This window comes from Lithobates pipiens, unplaced genomic scaffold, assembly GCF_037356315.1.
Source record: "Lithobates pipiens isolate NorthernLeopardFrog02 unplaced genomic scaffold, aLitPip1_a1.2 Scaffold_19, whole genome shotgun sequence".
In the NCBI taxonomy this organism is placed as follows: Eukaryota; Metazoa; Chordata; class Amphibia; order Anura; family Ranidae; genus Lithobates; species Lithobates pipiens.
The window spans coordinates 240,874,331-240,900,860 of NW_027507764.1; the positions used below are offsets into that span (position 1 = coordinate 240,874,331).

Here is a 26,530-nt window from a genome sequence, read left to right on the forward strand (position 1 = left end):
TGGAGCAGAGGTCAGTGTTCTGTAAATCACAGCCACGCCCCCCACAGTTATAAACACGCCCTTAAGACACACTTAACCCCTACACTGCCACCTCCTGGGTAACCCCTTCACTGACAGTGTCATTTACATAGGAATCAGTGCATTTGTATAGCACTGATTGCTGTATAAATGACAATGGTCCCAAAAATGTGTCAAAAATGTCCAATGTGTCTGCCATAATGTCGCAGTCACAATAAAAATTGCTGATCGCCACCATTACTAGTAAAAAAAAAAAAAAAATGAATAAAAATGCCATAAAACTATCCCCTATTTTGGAAAAGCTATAACTTTTGCTCCAACCAATCAATAATCGCTTATTGCGATTTTTTTACCAAAAATATGTAGAAGAATACTTATTGGCCTAAACTGAGGAAAAAATATGTTTTTTTATATATTTTTTGGGGATATTTATTATAGCAAAAAGTAAAAAATAATGTGTTTTTTTCAAAATTGTTGCTCTTTTTTTGTTTATAGTGCAAAAAATTTAAAACGCAGAGGTGATCAAATACCACCAAAAGAAAGCTCTATTTGTGGGAAAAAAGGACGTAAATTTTGTTTGGGAGCCATGTCGCATGACCGCGTAACTGTCAGTTAAAGCATCGCAGTGCCAAATGGCAAAAAGTGCTCTGGTCTTAAGCCAGCAAAATGGCCCGGGGCTTAAGTGGTTAACAGTGCAAATTTGCTGTCAAAATAACTTACACAACCATTAATGTCTAAACCACTGGCAAAAGTGAGTGCACCCCTAAGTGAAAATGTCCAAATTGGACCCAATTAGCCATTTCCCCTCCCCAGTGTCATGGGACTCGTTAGTTTTACAAGGTCTCAGGTGTGAATGGGGATCAGGTGTGTTAAATTTGGTTTGTTTGTTTTAAATTTGGTGTTATCGCTCTCACTCTCTCATACTGGTCACTGGAAATTCAATATGGCACCTCATGGCAAAGAACTCTGAGGATCTGAAAAAAAATAATAATTGTTGCTCTACATAAAGATGGCCTAGGCTATAAGAAGTTTGCCAAGACCGCGAAACTGAGCTGCAGCATGGTGAGCAAGACCATACAGCGTTTTAACAGGACAGGTTCCACTCAGAACAGGCCTCGCCATGGTTGACCAAAGAAGTTGAATGCACGTGCTCAGCATCATATCCAGAGGCTGTCTTTGGGAAATAGATGTATGAGTTCTGTCAGCATTGCTGCAGAGGTTGAAGGGGTTGGGGGGTCAGCCTGTCAGTGCTCAGACCATACGCCGCAAACTGCATCAAATTGGTTTGCATGGCTCTTATAAAGATGATGCACAAGAAAGCCCGCAAACAGTTTGCTGAAGAAGGATTACTGGAACCATGCCCTGTGGTCTGATGAGACCAAGATAAACTTATTTGGCTTAGGTGATGTCGAGTGTGTATGGCGGCATCCAGGTGAGGAGTACAAAGACAAGTATGTCTTGCCTACAGTCAAGCATGCTTGTAGGGGTGTCATGGTCTGGGGATGCACTGGGGAGCTACAGTTCACTGACGGAATCATGAATGCCAACATGTACTGTGACATACTGAAGCGGAGCATGAACCCCTGCCTTCGGAGACTGGGCTGCAGGGCAGTATTCCAGACCCCAAACACACCTCCAAGATGACCACTGTCTTGTTAAAGAAGCTGAGGGTAAAGGTGATGCACTGGCCAAGCATGTCTCCATGCCTAAACCCTATTGAGCATCTGTGGGACATCCTCAAATGAAAGGTGGAGGAGCGCAAGGTTTCTAACATCCACCAGCTCCGGGTTGTCGTCATGGAGGAGTGGAAGAGGACTCCAGTGGCAACCTGTGAAGCTCTGGTGAATATAATATAATAAAATATTTACAGAAATGTGAGTGGTGTACTCACTTTTGTGAGATACAGTATATAGTAACACCTTTTTACAAAGTAACTATTCAGTGTATATAAAGTAAATACCTTAAATAAGCCCTGCAAATTATAACAAAAGATACTCAACAACCAAATATTAATAGGCAATGAATATATTAACATTGTAACCTAGGGGAAAGGTAGCAGGTACAAAGCTCCCTGGGTTGAGCAGTCTTTCAGGCATAGATACCAAATCCATTGAAGTAGTGATAAACAGTGCAGTGTTTATTTGTGATATATACAAGTGCTGTACAGTGTTCCAAAAACAAATAGTAACAAAAAAAGCCAAGCAAAAACCTAGCCTTCCACATACACAGCTTAATAGCTTTTACCAACCTTTTAGAAGTTGTCTGAGGTTCCCTGGCCAAGAGCATTGGCTGTCTGTCTCAGGTTAGTTTAAATTAGCCTGGGGAGAGGACCAAGACCCGAACTGGACCATGGATCAGAGATCCCTGGTCTCTCGGTGAACACGCTTTATGCTCCATCCTGGTTCTATGACATCACTTCCAGAGCCTCCCCGCCGCTTCCTCTCCCAGTCTTTTCTAGTTGCTGGTATCTATGTGTTACAGATGGGACAGTCAACGTCCAGACGAGTTTGGCTTTTCATGTAACTGGAGAGAACCTGGCAATATCTATCTATATTTGGAAGAAATCTTTCCTTTAAGTTTGGGAATCCATTATCTGGGAGTTCCATTTACCTGCTGTCATCATTAAAGTGTGTGCTACCCTTGGAATATATGTTCTTTTGGGTCAAAATCAGCTGGTAAGCTCACATCCATAGAGGTGGTTGTATCGTCACACAGGTGGCTGTATGTTGCATCTCTATAATTGGATGGTCCATTTGATATGTAATATCCAACTGCACATGTGGGACTTGATTTTCTTCCTTTTTTGAAAGGACTTTTCACATTCCGTATTCTTTTTTTTACAAATTTTTTCTTTCACATATATTATGTCATTGTTTTTGGGTACATATAAGTATACTGTATATATTGAAATGGTATGATGTTCTTAATCGAATAAGATACACACTTGATGGTATGCTAATGAATACGATATATGGTATATGAATCACTGTAGTTCTATGTAATTTTTGCACATATTTCTGATATTTGTTGATAGACGAGCTCACATTATTCACTTTCGCAGCGCTACACTTTGTGTAACTCCCTCACTGTTTGAACAAGATATCTATTTTGTTGTGCTAGCTGCTCTCTGATATTTTGACAGCGCAGTGTTTTTTGATTTTATTTGTGTATGAGAGGAGCCTGGGAGTCATATAAACCCCGAACAGTACTTTTCCCGGCTCTCTCTGGGACGCCCTGCTACAACATGTAAAAAACAGAATGTATACACCATGCAAACTAACACATGAAACAATAGTCTGCACCAACATATACATATGCAATGTTCAAGCAGGAAAAGGGCCAATGGTCCATCCTAGACATCCGGTAGTCCATGAGGTCTTTCATTCTTTGCATTTCTATTTCAACCCTGGATCCCGCACACTCACTGACCAAGAAGTTAAATCACTTTGTGTGACTGGCGCCTGTCAAGCTGATTGCTGCAGCCTTAAAAAAGCTGTGAAATACCTCGGTAAGACAGCCACTGCTACTTATCAGGCAGCAACTGAAGGAGATGTGACTGGCAGTAGTAGAATCTCTGCCACCATCTGGAAATGCCATAACTAGGCATTTTCAAAGGACACCCCCAAAGTAACATGTTTTGGATTCCCCCTTGGATGGTGAAGGAAAATCTGCTACTTTCTCCTGAAGGTATGGATTCAAGAAGGTGGCTGCTCAATAATTAGCATTTTTTTTCTTTGATGACATGCATACAAGGGTCCTTACTTAGGCACTGCAGCATGAAGGACATCATGTGCCATAAATGGCCTGTGGCTAAGAACCTTTGCAGTCTTTGCCAGTCATAGCCCCTGCTTAATGATATAGCACAGACCGTTAACACCACTGTAGTAATGCTCATGAAGGATCCACATGTTGTTTTGTCTTACTTGCTTTTACGTATATACCAATCATAAACCAAGTTTGAGGAGTATATGCTTCTCATTTATTGGTTAGGTGCAGCGGTAAGATAGTCATTAAATTTTATTGTGACTGGGGTGGCTATTGTTACTAGCAGAATTTTAAAGTATGTTTTAATATATTAACATTTTGTAGAAGATTATTAATATTTGCATTATCATGACTCTCACGTGCCAATTACCTGATATTTCTTCTTCCAGGTATCATATGCCCAGTATTGGAAATGATGCCATGCCAAACTAGATTGAAGAATAGTGTCTGCTTCTTGTATATAATGTTGATGACCTACAGTTTGCAAAGACAGAGTAATTAATGTGTATATATGTATATATTTATTCCAATGATCATTTTCTGTTGAATCTTGTACAATGGATACACCAAACATTTTAGTTATTTAATCCATTGCAGCCTCTTATGATTTATATTGCAACAAGCACACCAATACTTCTTATCTATGCATTATTTTTATAAATTATGGAATAAAGCTCTAGTCTTTTGGTCTTGGAGATACTAGTGATGTCAAGAAACTCCAGGGGATTATTTCATTGTACTTTCCTTTAAAGTTGAGAACTCTGAAATTCTTTCATTGTCATGAGAATAATGGATACTCCATTTTCTATTTGTATTTTTCAGCCAAATATGCATCTATTACATCATGGGTGTGAAATGGTGTTTTTCTCTGACAGTTGTGCTCAAGATCAAGGCTGTGGGTTCAGCAGGTAGAGCATTTGGTAAACTCCTCTTCACGGATTTCCTCAACAATCAATGAACTTGGAAGCATGCCTTTCCTCAGTATTTAAAGTAAAAAAGTGACACGCACTTAGACCCCTTTCACACTGAGGCGCTTTACAGGCACTATGGCGCTAAAAATAGCATCTGTAAAGCGCCTCTTTCACTCCAATGTGAAAGCTCAAGGGCTTTCACATTGCAGCAGTGCACTGGCAGGATGTCAAAAAAGTCCTGAAAGCAACATACACTGCTCCTAAAGCGCCCCTACCCATTGAAATCAACGGGCAGCGCAAAAGCGCTGGCAAAGCGGCTTTGCCGGCACTTTTAGCCCATTTTTTTAGCCACTTTTATCAGGCATTAGCAGAGGTTAAAAGCACACCGATAGCGGCTGAAAAGTGCTGCAAAAATTAAAAATAGCAGTGCTTTACCGCCAATGCCCAGGTACTGCCAGTGTGAAAGTGCCCTTATACTGTGTATGCACACATAACATATACAGTATGCAGATGCAAATAGAAGGATTATACATTTAGTTTTCCAAAAAAGTGCAGTTATAAGTCTAGATTTAACATAGTAAACTCGAAAAATTTTAAAATTCGACAATTTGGAAATTCAGAAATTCGGAATTCAGAAAAATTTGAAAACAAGAAAGGAAAATCCGAAAATTAGAAAGAACAAAAATCCAAAAATTAAAAAAAACAAAGACTAATTAACCAATAATAATCAACTATTAAATTCTAGGTATTGAAATTTCCTTCAAATGTCCTCCAAATTTGGCTGTTAGTGAACTTAACAATACAAATTCATCTGAAGTTACAAATTATCCAAAATAAATAATGACACATCTAAACAAATGGAACGAAACTAAATAATAATAATAATCCATTTTTATTATTATTGTTATTTATTATTATTAATTTGTTATGTTCCATTTGTTTAGATATGGCATTCATTATTACGGATAAATTTGTAACTTCGGATAAATTTGTATTCGTTATGTTCACTAACAGCCAAATTTAAACTGAAATTCTAATACCTAGAATTTAATAGTAATAGTCAAGTTATTATTAGTCGCTTATTATTTCAGATTTTCGAGTTTTAGAATTTTTGTTCTTATTTTGGGATTTCCAAATTTTCGAATTTCTGGATTTACGAATTTAGAATTTTCTGATTTTCAAAAAAATTTGGAAATTTGAAAAATTCGGAAATTTGTATATTTTTGAATTAACAAAATTTTCAAAATTTGTTAAAAAATGTATTTGGAACTAAACGTATTGCACATATCTACTGGTTATTAAGGAAGCCGCCAACCTGCAGACCCCCACAACCACCTGGCAAAGGTTGTAGGGAAGAGGCCATTGTTGTCATCAAAATTGGTACAAGGTGCCTTGCCAGGGGATCCTACATGTTGAAGGCATGTGGCCTGTTATGGTTCAGGAGTGGGGCACACACCTGCCCCCTCTTCCTGGCCTTTTTTGTTTTATGTGAAGTCCTCCTTCCATACCATATTCAGAGGTATTCTTGCTGTAAGTTGTGCTACAGCAAAAATAACATTTACAAAGAACAAAAATTATACCATTTAAATTGCTGGCGAATTACAGTGCCTTGAAAAAGTATTCATAGCCCTAATTTTCCACATTTTTTCATGTTACAGCCAAAAACCAACAAAAAGTGACACATAATTGTGAACCATGATAAATGGTTTTCAAAATCTTTTACAAATAAATATCTGAAAAGTGTGGTGTGCATTTATATTCATCCCCCTTTACTCTGATACCCATAACTATAATCTAGTGGATCCAATTGCCTTCAGAAACAACCTAATTAATAAATAGAGTCCACCTGTGTGTAATTGAATCTTAGTATAAATACAGCTGTTCTGTAAAGACCTCAGATGTTTGTTAGAGAACCGTAGTGAACAAACAGCATTATGAAGGCCAAGGAACCCACCAGACAGGTCAAAGATAAAGTTGTGGAAAAGTTTGAATCAGGGTTAGGTTATAAATAAATATCCCAAGCTTTGAACATCTCACATAGCTCTGTTCAATCCATCATCTGAAAATAGAAAGCATACGGCACAACTGCAAACCTACCAAGACATGACTGTCCTCCTAAACCAACAGGCCAGGCAAGGAGAGCATTAATCAGAGAAGCAGCCAAGAGGCCCATGGTAACTCTGGAGGAGCTGCAGAGATCCATATCTCAGGTGGGACTATCTGTTCACAGGACAACTATTAGTCGTGCACTCCACAGATCTAGCCTGTATAGAAGAGTGGCAAAAAGAAAGCCATTGTTGAAAGAAAGCCATAAAAAGTCCCCTGTGCAGTTTGCGAGAAGCCATGAGGGGGACACAGTAAGTATGTGGAAGAAGGTGCTCTGGTCCGATGAGACCAAAATGTAACTTTTTGGGCTAAAAGCAAAATGGGGGTCATTTACTAAAGCGCTGCGTGATAATTAGCGCTAATTAGCACTCAAATTAACATGATTGTGGTAATTAGCACCCAAACAGAATTCACAATAGCACTGTGGAAAAAATACCCCCAAAACCAAATTTACAATAGCTTCCACACAACAGATAGAGCCCAAACCCTTAAGCCCCGTACACACGGTATGATTGTTGGCCAACACAGACAGTGCTGGGTAGAAGTAAAGGTATGGTGAATGTGCACGTATGACGTATGGTATACGGGCAAGAAGATTGTGGGACGACAATCAATTAAAAACGAAACCTCAGCCCGTATGGGCCCATAGACGTTGTTAGATGTCCAACTTTCTTGAAACAAAGTAGCTTAACCTAAGCCGAAAATCTAGGGAAATTGTTCATACTAACATTGGAGAATGAACTTTATATTTATAATTACTAAATGAACACATTGCAAATCCAGCTAGTAACCAGGCTGATAGTAATAGCTGTAATTCAATATTAGTTTCTCCCCTTAGCTTTCTGTTGATTGCCTGATAAATGTTTAATTGACATTGCAAGCATTTCTCCAGGTCTAATTAGTTTACCACAATCACTTACGGCAACTAGCAGCAATTGGTCCGGACCAGCGTCATTTTCTGTGTTTGTCGTGTGTGTTATTTATGTCCTGTCGGTAGTCTGTCTTTCACTATATATGTATTGTCTATTTGGAATATGGGTATTCTTTATGAATTGTCCTTGGTTTTTTAGTAATTTAATTATGGTTAATCATGATATTTAAAATATAAAAATAAAATATAATTTTTGTATGAATTAACCTCATTTTGAAATACTTCTTGGTGTCCAAAGTAACCCCTTTTGCAGTCCGTGCTAATCGAACTGCGCTTCCCCCTTCTTTCCATGGTGTATTCAGAGTTAGTCAGGGAAGCTCTGTTTGTCACGGCTACCAGTGAACAGCCAGGTTCCATGGTGTGTCAGATTCCTGTCTCCTACCCTGGGTACAGTTCCCATTTAGTGTTCTAGTGTTCTAGGTTCTTTTACTTCACTTACATTTCCCCATAATTAGAATAGATGGTCAGCCAGGGGTTGGTGGTCTTATTACCATACCACGGTACAGTGTCGGATTCAAGTACATGTCCTTCTCTGCAATATTCCTCTGGTCAGCTCTTTCTTCCTTTTCTCCATGCATCCTCTCACTACTGCAGTTGGTTCTCATGTCCAGGTTTCTTTTCAATCAGGCTCATATCCTTTACCCATTTCTGGGTATTCATCAGGATCGGAGGCAACTTAGTAGGTCCCAACAGGGGGCCCCTTTTATCATCATGTTCTTGGGGCACTGGAGATCCCCCTGTTTAGCAGTTACATACGCAACCCCCTTTTCATAGTCATCCGGGCATTCGCTATTTTCTGGACTGATGGTTGTTGCTGGCCTTTCATTGCAGCTTCACATCACACCTAATTTGTGTCTCTTTTTGCCCTCTTTCAGGCATACTGTCCAGCCAGACCAAGTCACACCTGAGGTCTTGGTAGTTAGGACTATCGCATTTCCAAGTGAAGGCTCCGACTAAAAGTTAGAAGGCTGGCCCCAGGCTAGCTTGCATTTGTAGGAGGAGTCTGAGGGCTATATATATATCCCTCCTCCTCCATCAGATCCTTGTTGGTTCATTTCTGGGTTCCCACCCACCCTTTCCCCCACTCTTTCATCATATAATTTGCCCCCCCAAAGCACTGTGTTTCCATGTTAATGGGGACAAGGTCCTCTTCCCGACAACCCTGGCCTGTGTTTGTCAGGGCCTGCGGGCAGAGGGCTTATCAGAATCTGGAAGCCCCCTTTAACAATGGTATGAATGGGTATCAGTGAAATGTAAAAAAAAAACAAGAGCAGGTTTTTGACAAGTCTTTTATTGTAAAAATAGCTCTTAGCTGTCTTCTATCCAAGAAATCTTCTCCTGCCACCATCTCTCCAGCCACTCTTTCCCACCGCCATCTTCAACGCAGTTTTTTTCAAGTTTTTTTTACATTCAGCTGTCAGGCTGGTATGTACTGGGGGAAACTGCATGCCATTTTTCTTTTCATTTTTTTACATCTATATTTCCAGCAGCCAACTATACAGTACAGCTGCAAGCAAGTTTTAAATGTTTTCCTTTTAGGAATGTTTTACATTTTTCCTTTTAGAAATGTAATTATTGCTGCTGCATTTTCTATACATCACACAGATACACTACTTTACAGGCAGACTAAGGGGACCCCACAGGCACGATATTTAAAGGAATATATCATTTTCATGATTTCACTTCAAGCATCATTAAAATCACTGCTCTTTTAAAAACGATAATTTTAAAAACTTTTTGCATTGATAAATGTCCCCCAGGGCAGTACCCGGTTCCCCATACACTTTTTATGGGCAATAATTTGCATACATTCCTTCAATGAGGACTTTGGATTTTGCAGGTTTGTGCCCCATTGACATTGACAATTCCGGCATATGCCGATGTGACAGGCATGTTCGCCAGCAATAGTGTGCTTTCCATTTGCATGTCCACCCAGTTGAAGTCTTAATTGACTTTAATTGGGCACTATTAAATGTAGAGTGCCCATACTTGCCGGAGTCTTAGTATATGACCCCCTATGTGTGGTGGAAAACTAATACTGCACATCTCACCCTGAACACACCATTCCCACTGTGAAACATGGTGGTGACAGGGAAGCTGGTTAGAGTTGACGGGATGATGAATGGAGCAAAATACAGGGCAATCTTAGAAGAAAACCTGGTAGAGTCTGCAAAAGACTTGAGACTGGGGCAAAGGTTCCTCTTCCAGCAGGACAAGGACCTATACATACAGCCACATCTACAATGTAATGGTTTAGATCAAAGGATATTCATGTGTTAGAATGGCCCACTCAAAGTCCAGACCTTAATTTCAATTGAGAATCTGTGACAAGACTTGAAAATTGCTGTTCACAGACACTCTTCATCCAATCTGACAGAGTTTGAGCTATTTTGCAAAGAAGAATACACAAAAATTTCACTTTCTATATGTGCAAAGCTGGTAGAGACATACCCAAAAACACTTGCAGCTGTAATTGCAGCGAAATGTGGTTCTACAAATTATTGACTCAGGGGAGCTGAACTGAAATGCACGCCACACTTTTCACATATTTGTAAAACATTTTGAAAACCATTTATCATTTTCCTTTCATTTCATAATTATGTGCCACTTCATGTTGGTCTATCACATAAAATCCCAAATAAAATACGTTTACATTTTTAGTTGTAACATGAAAAATGTGGAAAATTTCAAGGGGTATGAATTCTTTTTAAAGGCACTGTATAACGGATATACAAAATCAAGCAAACGACTTTGAAATCCCTTATTCTTTCTAGTTTGAGAAAGTATATGTCTTCAGTGATGCATCTTCAAATATGTAGTTGCATTTTACTGATGAATGTGCCAAATGTGAAAACTGGTGAAAACAGTTAAAGCCCTATGTGGTGTGCAGCAAAAGAACTTTCCCACAGCATTACAAAGATTTTATTGTTCTCACCTTGATGGCAGTTCATATTAGAAGCCTTAATTTTGGAATGATCTTCTCTGAGATATTTATTCACCTTCTACAGAAGAAAGAAGAAACATTCGTAAATATGAGTTTTCTACAGTAATATATGTGATATTGTGGATTTAAAAATATGAAAGTTAAGATTTACTAGAATTTTATCTTACCTTACTATACCTAAACAGAAGTGATAATAACAATGCAATTGGATACACAACCATTGTAGATTGAAATCCGGATATCAGGGAAGTGGTTGAAATGTCAATAGGACCATTTTCAGCAGCATACTTTAAAGTCAATGAAAAAAAAAAAGGTTAGGACATGTTTGGAGTTTTATAAAATAACAAGGTATAGAATTTGATTATTCTCAGTCTTCTAGCTGTAAATATCACATTTGCAAGTGCATTTTAAATACGCAAGATTCCTTCTTAAGGTTTTCTCTTTTATTAAACATATGTAACATGAAATCATTTAACCACTCTTGTAAAACATTTAATATTCAAAATTTGGTGTTTAAATACTAAATTAATAGGTTTATGACTTACATTGTAGTATACATACTGGAGGTGTTGGTGATGATAATATAACACATTATTGTAAAATGAAGCTTATAATATAAAAATCTTGAGAGTGAAAAAAGAAAATCCTATAAAATAACTATTGTAAGGTGCTCAAAGTGATTGTTGTTAGCTTGCAGACTCGTAAATGGTTTTGGATTGAAAGACAAAGATTAATAAATGAAAAATAGGTTTAGTTTATGTTACCTTAAAGATGGGGAATTTCATATTATACAGCTTAATTTTACTATAGAATGTACCATTATAAATTCCAGTATTTATATAATATTACATTGATTTTATATATATATATATATATATATATATATATATATATATATATATATATATATATAAAATTGTGTTAAATAAAAGTGGCAGGCAAGCCCCTTAGCTACAGTGCAGACTAGCATATGAACTGTATACATATATTTCTAATATGTTTTTCTAGCCTTGACGAATGGGACATTTTTGAGGCCTCTGAAATGCTTACACTTCATCTTAATTCACAATGAAACATATACTGCATATACTTGTGCAGCAGGGAGCTGGCTATCTTGCCTGCAGTATCAGAAGACACTCTGCAACATTGTTGCAGTGAGACTGTTTCCTTCTAAGACTCTGTGTCATCACATCCTGTCAGCAGACTGATTACCACCAGGGAGAAAAGCATGAAGGGAATTGTAGTTCCAGGACCCAAGTTTCACATTCAGATTGAACTGTATCAAACTGCAAGAGCCAGCATGCATTGCAGAAGAGGAATTAAAGACTCCATCTTGCTTTGCTGAGGGATTTTCAGACAGCATGAGGCAGAGGAAGAAATCAGACCTAAGGGAGAGATACAGTCCCCTAGGTGATTTCACTGCACGATTTAGTCCTCCGTCACCAGTCGGGACATCCAGCCTGAGAGAGGGGAATGCCAGGTGCACCTACACCATTGGTAAAACGTTCCAGTGAGAGGTGACCAGTTGGGTCGCCATGGAGCCTACTTTTTCCAAGATGCTTGTTTGAGTTTAGACCGAAGGATTGGGAGAAGGGGCTTTTGCCCATTTGCAGGAAACAGGGACACTGCACACAGAAGAAGTTAAATGGACACTGTATAAAGACATCATTGTTGTTTGTCATCTTGCTGACATTGTAGTGCCACAGGGTTAAAGGATAAGGCCATCCATTCCCAGGGACACTATATACAAACACCATTGTCTTTTCACCTTGCTGAGATAAGATCATGCTTTCCTGACTTGATAATCCTGGCCAGTTTTGTTGTTTGGCCTTGCTATTCAGGAGTTTAAATACACCAACGAATGCAATCCAAACCTCATCTTTCTTCAAAAGGACTGAAGCTACTTGTGCCATAAGGACCCGCACACACTGCTCTCTATCACCATGCTGAAGATGGACACATGCCACAGATAAGGACTCCTGATTTTCCTGAGGAATCTTGAGCACTTACAACAATCTTGTAAGTGCTTTTAACCCTTTGTGCACTTTATTAAATGTTGCATACTGCACTTAGAGGCGCCCTTCTTTTCCTTTTTTATATTCAGAGCTCTGTATATGCAGTGAGTGTGTGTATATATTGCAGTAAAGACAATTTCTGTGTTTTATCATAATGTATGTGTTTCTTATTGGTCCTTACACTTCCACTATTGCCAGGTGTGACAGAGGGGTTGTCAGGAACCATGAAACAGATGGAGAGAGAAAATGCAGTAAAAAACACCTTTTAATAAAATTGTAAAAATGGCACAACTGGTAAATGTAGTCAAAACATAGCCAGGGTTCAGTAGACAAATCAGGTAGTCAGAAGAAGCCAGGAATTTGGGGAACTAGAGATCAGCATAGTCAGAGGCAGCAAACAGGATCAGGAACCAGAAGGGACGTTAGCAAGGCAAGTCTTCAACAGGAACACAGCAGAGAGTCTCTAGATATTTTTGACCAAGGTGAAGGCAATTTATGAAATGAACCAGGCAGTTTAAATAGCCAGGAGGGGCTGGTTGTGGGCTTGACTGATGAGCAGGAGATGATCAACAGATGAGCCACTGTGGAATAATGATTTCTGGTAATTAACTGCAACCTGAGCACAGAGAAGGAAGGGCTGAGAGACCAGCCCTGCGAGGGGCCAAGACTGTTCTTGGGGTCGTAAGGCAGTGTATGGAACAAAACATACTTATGCAGTTACTTTGGGAGTAGCACTACATGCAGGCCTGTACTGGCCATCGGGACTACCGGGAGCTGGGCCGGTTGTCAGACAGTGTACACTACACTTCTGTCTGCCGCGGCTAGACTCTCCATTTCTGTAGTAGTTTGTGTTTGTGTATAATGCCGGCCGTGGCCGCGGCTCTGCTCCAGCACCCGGGCCGCCACACAAGTACCACCCCCTCGTGACGCTGCCACTCACTCCCCCTAACATTACTGGCAGCCTCCTTGTCCCAGCACCCTGACGTCACTCATGGCCGGAGGGCGGAGGCAGCCCGGGGACATGGGAGGAGTCGGAGCGTAGCAGCTGCTGCCCAGGCTTAGCTGCCTGGCTTGGGACTGCGTTCAAGAGGAGAAAGTGCCGCAGAGGAGGGACCAGAACGTTGCTTTGAGCAAGCCCAGGACTCCAGACAGCAGCACAGACAGTGTCAGGGACAAAGAAAAGTCCATCACCTCACCAGTGTCATTCGAGTAACAAGTAAGCACTAAATAAGCTAATCGAATGCTATACTGGATGCAGGCTGCTATTGTCAGTGTCTGTGATATCTGTAATATGCAGCATGGCGGGGGGAGGGGGTAGGGGTAAATGTACTGCCACTGTCCACAGTAATTGATTCATAATTTAATATCACTGGCCACAGTAATTGATTAATAATTTAATGTCACTGGTCACTGTAATTGATCAATAATTTAATGTCACTGCCCACAGTAATTGATTAATAATTTAATGTCACTGGTCACTGTAATTGATCAATAATTTACTGTCACTGCCCACGGTAATTGATTAATAATTTAATGTCACTGGCCACGGTAATTGATTAATAATTTATTGTCACTGGTCATGGTAATTGATTAATAATTTAATGTCACTGTCCATGGTAATTGATTAATAATTTAATGTCACTGGCCACGGTAATTGATTATTAATTTATTGTCACTGGTCAAGGTAATTGATTAATAATTTAATGTCACTGTCCATGGTAATTGATTAATAATTTAATGTCACTGTCCACGGTAATGAATTAATAATTAATTGTCACTGTCCACGGTAAAATTAATTAATAATTTATTGTCACTGGTCACGGTAATTAATAATTTATTGTCACTGTCCACGGTAATTAATTCATAATTTATTGTCACTGTCCACGGTAATTGATTAATAATTTAATGTCACTGTCCACGGTAATTGATGAATAATTTAATGTCACTGGTCACGGTAATTGATAAATAATTTTACTGCCACTGGTCACGGTAATTGATGAATAATTTTAATGCCACTGGTCACGGTAATTGATGAATAATTTAATGCCACTGCCATGGTAACTGATTAATAATTTAATGCCACTGGTCACATTAATTGATTATTTAATGCCACTGGTCACGGTAATTGATGAATAATTTACTGCCACTGGTCATGGTCACTGATGAATGAATTTGTGGCCAGTGGTCACGGTCACTGATGAATGAATGTACTTCCACTTGTAGTCATGGTCACTGATGAATTAATGTACTATCACTGCTGGTCATGATCACTGATGATGAATGAATGTACTGCCACTGGTCACTGATGCATTAATGGCTGACCACTGATTACCACTTGACCACTTTTTTTTTTGCGCAATTGTGTATAGTTTATATACTGTTTTTGTGTGTGTTTGCAAAATTAAAGTGGGCCGGCCTGGATGAAGTCCAGGGCCAAATTTTTGTCCCAGTCCAGCCCTGGCTACACGCGAGGGCGTTGTCCAGGATAATACCGCTATTCTGCAATCAACTCCTCAAGACAGCACCCCTACAAGTGCCAAGATGGACCCTGCTTCTGTGGCCCAGTGGTGTGATGAAGAAGGTGCTCACCCAGAGTCGAGTGAAGTGATTAAGCTTCCTGGGGATGCCTGGACTGAAAAACAGATCAGCCAGGAGGCTGAAGACATTGATTCCAGATCAGAAGGCATGGTTGATTTCTGTCAGACCAGACCAAGATGCCTCTTGCACCCATGAGCTGCTAAAATGGAAGCAGCAGATCCATGACCGTTTCCGAGGGTCTAGTGTACAATCTGCTGATCAGGCTGAATTTAATCTAATTTAGTCATGCACACTCGAGAAGTACTAGCTGAATTAAGGTTACAAAGGAAGAGGTCCCTTCCACAATGTTCTTGGCCATGATCGGGCCAAAGTTTTTTGCTGCTTTGGGAGACTTCTTGTCAAAATTGCCAAGGAACGCTCCAACGTGCTCTGGAAAGAGTACCGGAAACTCAGGCCTTTCTCTGGAAGAAAACCAGTATCAACAGGGGAGGACAGTTTTGAACAGTGGCTGGACCACCCAAGTTCTGGATGAATGGGATGTCTCTGAGACCCACAAGAAGCAAAGAATTAGAGTCTGAGGGGTCCCGCATCAGAAGCTATACACAAAAAGTCAAACGGATTGTGTTGCTCAGGATTACCTGAATATTTAGCAGAATGTGTTTGGGAGCACTGAAAAGGCTCCCAACCTGTTGTACAGGTTTCTGCACACTTATCAGCACAAAGGAGAGAAATTATCAGATTTTGTAAGGCGTCTGCATAAAATTTTGCATCAACTCTTACTGAAGAAGGGTTTGGACCCCCATGAAGTGGATGCGGTCCGTGCACAAGTCTTGCGGGGTGCCCAGCCATTGTACCCAATCACCATTCTACTAAGGACTCAGCAGAATGGTGGCATAATAAAGTATCCAGATCTGATTCGGATTGTGCAGAAAGAGGAGGCCATGTTGCAAAACAAGAAGTCAAGAGTAGATGTCGGGGCCAGGGTGGCCAGTGTAGATGGTGGTAACTCAGAGGCTAGGCTCCTCAAGACTCAAGTCACCACCTCCAGATCATGAAAAGAAGATGAGTTGTTGCATCTCAGGCCGGAGATAGCCACTGAAGATGCAGGTATCCAAGATGTTGGAGGTGATGAACCGGCAGATAGCGACACATACTGAGCCATCCAATGAGGGTGCTACAGCGTGAAATGTACCCCCAGTCTTGCCTGCTGCGACTAGTCAAAGGGCAATAAATCCAGATGTCTGTTTAAATTGTGTAGGTGTAGGTCACTACAAGCGAGAACGTCCTAGTCCACAGATGCGGACAGACGACTGGTGTGAACCACAGAGAAGTGACCCAAGGATGGAGAGGAGGCCTGGGCCTTCAAGAAGAACCTTCACTAATTCTGCAAGAGCACAATGGAGGACACCTGCAGTTTATGTCGTTTCAGTAAGGGATGCCTATCGGCCTCTAGAACAACGCCAGAATCAAAATTCTCAGTGCAGGAAGCTGAAGGAAGCATGAATTTAATCATGCAAACCTGCTGTTCCAGATGCTCCCACCAAGCCTCCTGCCCAGTTGGTAGGCCCTTTGTCTGAAGTGCCTGTTTTGGTGAAAGGAATCTATACGAGGGCCATTCTTGATTCAGGTGCTCAGGTTACTTTGCTGACCAGAGATTTTTCTTTGTATTATTTGTAGGTATTTGTCGTATATGCCCCTGCAAAAGTTGGAAGATCTAGAGATCCAGGGCATTCAGACGGAGGATTACCCTTGTGATGGCAACCTGCGGATCAAGTTATCGTGTGATCCATTGAGGGTTGGAAAGCATCCTTGGCTGCCAGGCTCTACAGGAAGTTCATTGATCATAGGGACCAACACAGATCTCTTATCCTCAGTGTCTGCAGGAGGGCCAGAAATGTCTCCCTCTCCCAAAGTGAATGAAGGATCCACAGCAGAAGCAAAAGAAACTAATCTGCAGGAGACAGAAGCAGCCAAGCAGGAAGAAGAGGCAAACGAGCCTACTATGGCAGAGCCAGTGGAACAGAGGAAACTAAGAGTCATTCCCCATTTCAAGAGACCAACCTGTGATGTATTGGGTGAGAGCTCCAAGGAAGTGGTCCTCTCCCCTAAAGGGACTCTTGACATGCCTGACCTGTTGACCACTGCTTTGGTGAAGGACAATCCTGACTCACCTCATTGACACAACTGGTAGAGTCATCCTTCTAAAGGGTGGCCTGTGGGCAGGACAACCTCCCTTCTTATGTTAATTGGTTGGAGGTTCCTCTGCCAGGTTCAAAAATGTAAAAATGTAAATGGTTGTTTCATGTGTACAATAACCTGTTTCCTTCCGCATGTATTTGAAAGCATGTACTAGTTCGAGGACTGTTCCTCCTTTGGGGAACCAAAGGTTCGTTAGTGGGATGAGGATATAGCAGGGACTGACTATCAGAAGACACTCTGCAACATTGTTGCAGTGAGACCATTTCCCTCTAGTGCCAGCTAAGACTCACATCAATCACAGTCATCACATCCTGTAAGCAGACTGATTACCACCAGGGAGCAAAGCATAGTTAGTTAGGTTGAAAAAAGACACAAGTCCATCCAGTTCAACCACAAAAAAAATATATCATCATACAATCCCATATACCCAATTCTATACCCACAGTTGATCCAGAGAAAGGCGAAAAACCCCAGCAGAGCATGATCCAATTTGCTACAGTAGGGGAAAAATAGAAAGAAGTCATACCTGATCTTCTTTCCAGTAAAGAAGGATGACATTGAAACACATATATCCCAAACACATGACTAAACATGTGGTTATTCGTTGAGTATGACTGAACCAACTGTAAGATGGTCGGCTAAAGACTGAACCCCAGGAATGAAAATCTTCCAGATATTGTGTGAATTTGCAGTAGAAGAGCTGGGATAAAAAAGAAACAGAAATTTTTACAACATGAAAGACAACTAGGTCAGTTTTACACACATTAAAAGGTAAAAATTAACATAAGACAGAGGTTATAATATATGACCACTGCAAAATTGTTTTAAGGAACGATAATGATATGAATATGCATAATCGTATAGCTAAATCTAGCCATAAAGTGGATATATTTTATTGTATTCTGACAGCGGGACGACTCCTATTGTGAGAATACACTGATCAGCACAACAGCCAATTGGCTGCAGTGCTGATTAAATAAAATGTTTCCAACATCCCTGTTTGAGAGAAGCTACCATTAGATCAACTGCTCTCTAGCGGGAACAGCCATGAATGGATTGAAATTTGGCCAGTCCCTGCTGAACCAGACAAATTTCAATCCATCTATGGCCAGTTTAAGTTTTCATCCTGCGCACCAGCCCTATTGAAGGCAACAATAGCAATCAACTATAAAATTCTTTGAGCTCAGCAATCTAGATCTACGGTAGACAAAAGATTTTCATGATCTAATCATTATCTTTGCTTATCTTATCATTATCTTTGCTAATAAAAACAAATGTGAATTAAGTAAAAACACCCAAGGGGAATTTTTAGTCTTTTCAATAATTGTTTAGACAAGCGTTACAAGATAAACCAGCTTGATGCAGATCTTATTAACATGTTAAAGTGTGACTAGAAGCAAAACTTTTTTTTGGGTTTTGAATAGAATGTAGAGGCATTCGAACATCTGTCAAGTTTTTATTGCTTTCTATGGTCCCATGAGATTTGCCCTGTCTATTTGTCTGGTTTACTGTTGGCTATGGGGCAGGGAGTGAGGGGAAATCTCTCCAATGGAACACAGAAGGCAAAAAAGCTGACGTGGGCTCTCTAAAGCTAGCTATACACAGGTCTTTTTTTTTTTGTTCAGCCAGTGAAAAAAAAAATGAACAGTGGCACAGTTGTGGTTGAACTGGATGGGCTTGTGTCTTTTTTTCAACCTCACTAACTATGCATGCAACATCATCACCTGTGGACAGTGGACTTTAATTAAAAGATTTTACACAGTTACATAGTAGGCAAGGTTGAAAAAGACACAAGTCCATCAAGTCCAATCTATGTGTGTGATTTTATGTCAGTATTACAGTCCAGTGCTGGTAATCTATCCTCAAAACTAAGGTCCTCCAGTCTCTTTATTAGTTTCGTTGCCCTTCTCTGGACTCTCTCCAGTTCCAGCACATTCTTTCTGTGGTGTGAGGACTGGTGCCCAGAACTGGACAGCATACTCTAGGTGTAGCCGGACCAGAGTCTTGTAGAGTGGGAGAATTATTGTTTTATCTCTGGAGTTATTCCCCTTTTTAATGCATGCCAATATTCTGTTTGCTTTGTTAGCTGCAGCTTGGCATTGCATGCCATTGCTGAGCCTCTCATCTACTAGGACCCCCGGGTCCTTTTCCATCCTAGATTCCCCCAGAGGTTCTCCCCCCAGTGAATAAATTGCATTCATATTTTTGCCACCCAAATGCATTATTTTAAATTTTTCTACATTAAACCTCCATTTTCTTAGCTTAGTATCATCTGCAAATAGAGAGATTAAGCTGTTTATCCCATCCTCCAGGTCGTTTATGAATAAATTAAATATGATTGGTCCCAGGACAGAACCCTGGGGGACCCCACTTTCCACCCCAGACCATTCCAAGCCTGTAGACAGTTTTCAATCCATGTACTCACCCTATTTTATACGTCAGATTGAAGTGTTTTGTTTATATAAAAAGGTTTATACAGTTTCACGTTATAGTATAGTTAATCTATTCCACTGCATCAGGCCTACAAGCACAACATTTAATTTAGTTACTTTGTGTCATAGGTACAAACATTTTTTTACCCGTTTGAAGCCTAATCCATGTCCTGCACATGTCAGTTCACGTTCAACTTTCCCATCTCCTTCATCAACTGCTAGCCAGCACTCCGCATAGAAAAAAAAGCTGGTTCTGCTCTTCAGGTCTTTGATAATTACATGGCTGAAATACAAGCTTGGTGACTGACCACTGTTGTTATGCCAAATATGAATCTTCCATAATGGACCAAGACTATCGGGCACACTGGAAAAAACAAATAACACACAATAGCTATATTTTAGAGTACGTGTAGAATGAAGTGTTATGTAGGCAATTAAGTAAACACTACTGCTAGACCAATTTTATATATAAATAAAAAAAGGACAGAGAAAATATGAAGATTCTAATCTTCATATTAAGCTAACTTGGATTGCACAAATTTCGGAAAATAATTCACAGAGCAACAGTCTTGCTTACTACAGAGCAAGCAAATTAACAGCTAGCTCAGTTATACAGCATCAGAAGTGGAGCTGTGGGTGGTGTCCCAAATTTGGAAGTAACACTATGTTGTTGCTTTTAACACTATAAAACAAGGACTGAAAAGTGTGCTCATGATGGGAGAAATGCCATCATGATCACAGAAACAGGGTGACTTACAGGGCAGGATGTCTTTGAAGCTGGCTATAAACTAGTAGAATTTCCTTTAAAACATTTCATTTTAAGAACAAATGTTTAAACTTCAAATCTTTAGTGCGGAGTTCCAATCAGTGTTCGTTTACAACTACAGTAACAAGAAAATTTGAAGGAGTAGGATAGAAAATCTTTCTCGAACAAACAAATCTCCAACAGTGTATGTGTTTTTGTTCAAGAAATTACACTCATTCCAAAATTGGATGTCAAAAACAAACAAAATTTTGAAGTATATTAAAACGACATTTTTCCAGTCAATGAATGTACCAAGAACTTACAAATATTCGCATTCACCCTCTTTATATATCCATAAATAAGCTCTGGTGCAACCACGTTAATTTAACTGCTACATAAATAGCTAAATAGAACCCACTTAAGTGCAATTAAAGCTCCACATTAAACAATTTTGTGATTTTAGAAGTCCCCTAAGTTTGTTAGAGAACGTATTTACAAAAGCAGCACTATAGACTCTAGACTACATTTCTGTAGAAGCAACAATCTGAGTTGGCAATTAAAAAAAAAAAATCCTTGATTAAACAGCTTCTGCAAGCACTGTTAAATCAATTATTAAAACAATGAAAAGTGGCACGGAAAACTGTGCTACAGAAGTTTATCCTTCAAAGTCACTGGCTGGGTAAAGAGACATTACTTAGCGATAGGAGAAACTAATTATGAGTCAACTCTAACTCAGCACTCCACAAAAGTTGGCTTCTAAAGGAGTTGTAGAGAGGAAACAAAGATTTGTTTCAAGATCAAGAGATCAGAGACTAGCGTGACTATTATTATTATACATGATTTATATAGCGCTAACAGTTTGCGCAGCGCTTTACAACATGAGGGCAGACATCACAATTGCAATACAATACAGGAGGAATTAGAGGGCCCTGCTTGTTGGAGCTTACCATATAGGAGACAATGGGGGGTATTTACCAAAATTGCTTCACTCAGAATCTGGTGAAGTTGTGCATGGTAGCCAATCAGCTTCTAACTTCTGCTTGTTCAAGTAAGCTTTGGCAATAAAACCTGGAAGCTGATTTGTTTCTATAAATAGTTGCACCAGATTTTGCACTGTCCTGTATTAGTAAATAACCCCCAGTGAATTTAACCTCAAAGCTCCATTGGAAGGCCTTAAATCTCAGAAAGAAAAGTCTTAAAAGAGCCTGTGTTGCCAGTAAGGACACTCACCTTGGACAGGGAATGGCAGTATGTAGGGTTTGAATTCTGTAGTAACCATGGGCAAAATCAAAAGTGACATACTGTACATGATACAGTCAGGGCCGGACTGGCCTACCGGGATACCGGGAGATTTCCTGGTAGGCCGCCTGCCCTGGGGCCGCTTTTGGTTTCGGCTGCATTGCTCCTCTCTCCTCCTATATGGATCACACAGTGCGGGTTGGCTGTGTGTTCGGCCGCCGCGATGTAACACAGTCCCGCCCCCCCAGACCTGCTCGTGTGATAGTAGATAGAATCAACGCTCTGCCTATCATACGAGCAGGTCTGGGGGGGCGGGACTGTGTTACATCCCAGCGGCCGAACACACAGTTAGCCCGCACTGTGTGATCCATAGGAGGAGATGCCGCCTGTACAGCCTACTCTGTGTGCCTGGATAGGAGGATCGAGGGGGCAGCATATAGAGGAAATGATCTTTATATATTGCTCCATGCAGCCGCTGAATTCTTGCAGGAGGGAGAGGGAGAGAATCAAGCATTCAGCGGCTGCATGGAGGAATATAGAAAGATACTTTCCTCTATATGCAGCCCCCCTCGATCCTCCTATCCAACTTATTTTACTGCTCCCCCAGTTCACCTTGTGCTCCCTGCCCCCTTGTGCTCTGCTCCCCCGCCACACTCTCCTGCCACCCCTGCTCTCCACTCCCCCCAGTGCTCTCCCCCCAGTGCTCTTACCCCCCAGTGCTCCCCCCCAGTCCTCTTACCCCCCCAGTGCTCTCTCCCCAGTGCTCTTCCCCCCCCCTCTCCCCAGTGTTCCCCCCCAGTGCTCTTAGCCCCCCACTGCTCTCCCCCCCAGTGCTCTCCCCTCAGTGCTCTCCCCCCCCTCTCCCCCCAGTGGTCTCCCCCCCTGCTCTCCCCCCCAGTGCTCTCCCCCCGCTCTCCCCCCAGTGCTCCCCCTCCAGTGCTCTCTCCTCAGTGCTCTTCCCCCGCTCTCCCCCCCAGTGCTCTCTCCCCCTGGTGCTCTCCCCCCGGTGCTCTCCAGCTCAGTGCTCTCCCCCCTGTTCTCTCCACCCCCCCCCCCAGTGCTTCTCCCCTCAGTGCTCTCCCCCTCAGTGCTCTCTCCCCAGTGCTCTTCCCCCTGCTCTCCCCCTCAGTGCTCTTCCCCCCAAGGGCTCTCCCCCCAGTGCTCACCCCCCCAGTGCTCCCCCGCTCAGTGCTCTCCCCCCTGTTCTTTCTCACCCCCCCCCAGTGCTCTCCAGCTCTCCCCAGCACTCTCCAGCCCCCACGAGTGCTCTCCAGGCCCCCATTCTCCCCACCCCTGTTCTTTCTGGCCCTGGTGCTTTCAAGCCCCACCCATCGCTCTCCTGCCCCCGTGCTCTCCATCCCTGTTCTTTTTGGCTCCCCCCAGCACTCTCCACTCCCCACCCCTTTACTCTCAACTCTCCCCTGCATTTTGCCCCCACCCATGTGCTCTCCAACCCTGCCAGTGCTCTCCACCCCCCATAGTCCTCCTCAGTCCCCCATTATTTCCACCCCTGTTCTGTTCTTTCTTGCCCCTCCCCCTGCTCTTTGTACCCCCCCCAGTACTCTCCAGCCCCTGTGCTCTACAACCCTGTTTTTCTGCCCCCCCCCCCCAGTGCTCTTCGCCACCCCACTCTCTTAACCCCCCCAGTGCTCTCAGCCTACCGTGCTCTCTGTGTTCTTTTTGGCGCCCCCAGTGCTCTCAAGTTCCCCCCAGAGCTCCCCACCCATGTGTTATCCAAACCCGCCAGTACTCTCTGCCCCCCCTTCTCTCCAGCTCCCACCCAGTGCTCTCCACTTCCCCAGGACCAGAGGACAGGCTGACTGGGGCCGGAAAATGAGGATGGCTGAAGGTGCAGGTGGCCAGGGACCACTCCATCTCACAGCAAACAGATCCTCTGGAAGGAGCACCATCCAAAACAAGAACAGACCCTTCCTGCTGCTGGCCATCATGGATATCCTGCTGGCATGCAAGGTACCGTACCGAGCATCAACAACACACCTTCCCACAGACAGGGACTGCAGACTGGGACATGGGGCACAGGAGGGGCTGCATTCATGGGTATAGTGAGGCTGCATTCATGGGCACAGTGAGACTGCATTCATGGCACAGTAAAGCTGCATTTGATGGGCACAGTGAGGCTGCATTGGTGGGCACAGTGAGTCTGCAATGGTGGGCACAGTGAAGCTGCATGTGTGGGCACAGTGAGACTACATTCAAGGGCAGAGTAAAGCTGCATTTGGTGGGCAAAATGAGGCTGCATTGATGGGCACTGGCGAGGCTGCATTGAGCTCTTGCATCAAGTCTGCAGTCTCTGACCATCTCCTGTATCATGTCTGCAGTCTCTGAGGGATTCTGGAGAGGAGTCAAGAGTGGGAGTACCGCCAGGATGGGGGTCATGGGAGAAGTCAGACTTGTGTGGTCTGTGGAGAGGAGACTATAGGATAAAACCAGAGCCACCAAGCTGGAGCTGACTGAGCCCTGCACAGTGCACCTGAGAGTAGGTCAGTGACAGCACCGCCAGGCCAGTCTAAAGGGGGGGGGGGGGTGACTGATGTAAGGGGGGAGTAAATACGATAATGTAAGGGGGCACTGATATAAAGGGTTTCCCCCTTATATTAGTAACCCCCCCTTAGCTTAGTGTATTCCTTCTGCGGAAGGTGGTCCCCCCCACGTTCTGAGTTCCTGGGGTCCCCCCAGGATGATTGACCACTTACCACTTTTACTGGAATTTGCATATATATATATATATATATATATATATATATATATATATATATATATATATATATATATATATATATAAAAGCCCTGTGGGATTTCATATCTATATATAATACACTCTTTATCAAATGTGCTTTAAAATGTATGGTTTTTGTTTTCATGAACAAGGAAATAATGACGTTATGCTGTCGGGCAGGTATAATAATGCTGTGGGGCTGGTATGAAATTTTTTCCAGGGCTGGTTTTTATTCCCAGTCCGGCCCTGGATACAGTCTATCAATAGCATGAACTCCACAATTTTTAATTTTCTGAGTCCCTTCTCTAACACAATTATAGTACCAGTTAATCCTACCAGTATACCCATAGATATGTTATTTTTCCAATTCCTGTAACAGTCCAAGCTGTCCAGAAAAAGTAGCAGTCACAAGGTTGGAATAAACCATATCACACTGGCATGGTCACGTTCAACACATCTAAATTGTTTAATTTTCTAAAAGAAACAAACCTGTTGCTGTAACTGTTTAAACGTTTGACGTTGGGCTTAAAGGAGAAGTGCAGCCAAAGCTCGTTTGGCTGTACTTCTATGGATCACAAGGGTGCAGTTCGTTTTGCACTTCTGTGACCCGTTTTCAGCAGAGACCAGGCTGAAGTCTGCTCTCTGCTAACGTCACAGATATCAGTCCAGGAACCATGTCATCTCGACAATGGGAGTCTGGGTCCGCCAGGTGTCTGGACTGACACCCCACTCAGCCTCTCAGTGAGCTGCTGGGAGATGTCCGCCCCGCCCCCTCCATAGCTCAGCGCTCCAATGAGCGAGGAGGGAGCATAGCAGGGAGCTGTGACAGAGTCTACAGCTTTCTGCTTGGGGAACTGTCAGAACCGAGTGATCGTGGTGTTCGATTGCCCGGGTCTCAGTGCAGAGGCGCCAGGGGACAGATGCAACATCGTAAGTATGATTCTAAAAAAAAATGAAACCCATACTTTTCTTTTAAATTTGTTTGTCTCTTACTTATAGTCTAATAAAACAACATGTCTAATTTGTCCACTTGGTGACAATGTTGGTGCAGTATTCCACTGCAGAATGAACAGCGTTGTCACTCTACAGGCAAATCGACAGGTGATAAAACAGGGGCAACTGCTGTGTGCTAAGGACAGATTGCATCATGTTATTTTTTTTTTATTTTGCCTATAGTTACACTTTAACAAAACTTTATTTAAGGGAAAACTCCACTTTCATTGCAAAAAAAAAAAATAGCATCTAATATTCTTACAGAAGGAATCTTGTATTGCTATTTAAAGTGATTCTAAAGGCAGAAGGTTTTGTTTTATCTTAATGCATTCTATGCATTAAGATAAAAACCCTTCAGTGTGCCTCAGTCCCCCAAATACTTACCTGGGCCCCATCTCGATCCAGCAATGTGCACGAGTGCCTTGGCCAGGCGGGACACTCTCTCCTGATTGGCTGAGACATAGTAGTGGTGCCACTGGCTCCTGCTGCTGTCAATCAAAGTCAGTTAGCCAATGAGAAGAGGGGTGGGCGGGGCGAACTGAAGCTCTGTGTCTGAATGGACACACAGAGCAGTGGCCCTATAACAAGCTGCATGCTGTGGGGATACTCAACAGGAAGGGGCCAGGAGCGCCGACGAGGGACCCGAGAAGAGAAGGATTTGGACTGCTCTGTGCAAAACCACTGTACAGAGCAGGTAAGTAGGACATGTTTATTATTTTTAACAAAAAAAAAAGACTTTGGTATCACTTTAACCACTTGAGATCCGCGCTATAGTCAAATGACGGCTACAGCGCGGATCTCAATTTCCGGGACTACGTCTATTGACGTCGTCCCCTGTAAGAGCTCCCCGCGCGCTCCCGGGAGCGCGCATCGGGGAAAATCTGTGTTGGCCGTGTCCCCTGGACACAGCCAATCACAGATCGCTGTAAACGGCCAATCACAGCGGCCGTTTACAGC

At 42.1% G+C, this 26,530-nt stretch overlaps 1 protein-coding gene across 1 annotated transcript in view; it reads right to left on the reverse strand.

Annotated features, from left to right (window-relative positions):
- PKD1L1 (polycystin 1 like 1, transient receptor potential channel interacting) overlaps window positions 1–26,530 on the reverse strand; it is a 358,247-nt gene that overhangs the window by 102,525 nt on the left and 229,192 nt on the right. Inside the window, exons 27-31 of the mRNA XM_077491844.1 lie at window positions 20,007–20,223; window positions 17,954–18,127; window positions 10,843–10,962; window positions 10,667–10,733; window positions 4,154–4,257 (exon numbers count right to left, since the gene is read on the reverse strand). Coding sequence (XP_077347970.1) covers window positions 4,154–4,257; window positions 10,667–10,733; window positions 10,843–10,962; window positions 17,954–18,127; window positions 20,007–20,223 — 682 coding nt within the window. The remainder of the gene's footprint in view (window positions 1–4,153; window positions 4,258–10,666; window positions 10,734–10,842; window positions 10,963–17,953; window positions 18,128–20,006; window positions 20,224–26,530) is intronic.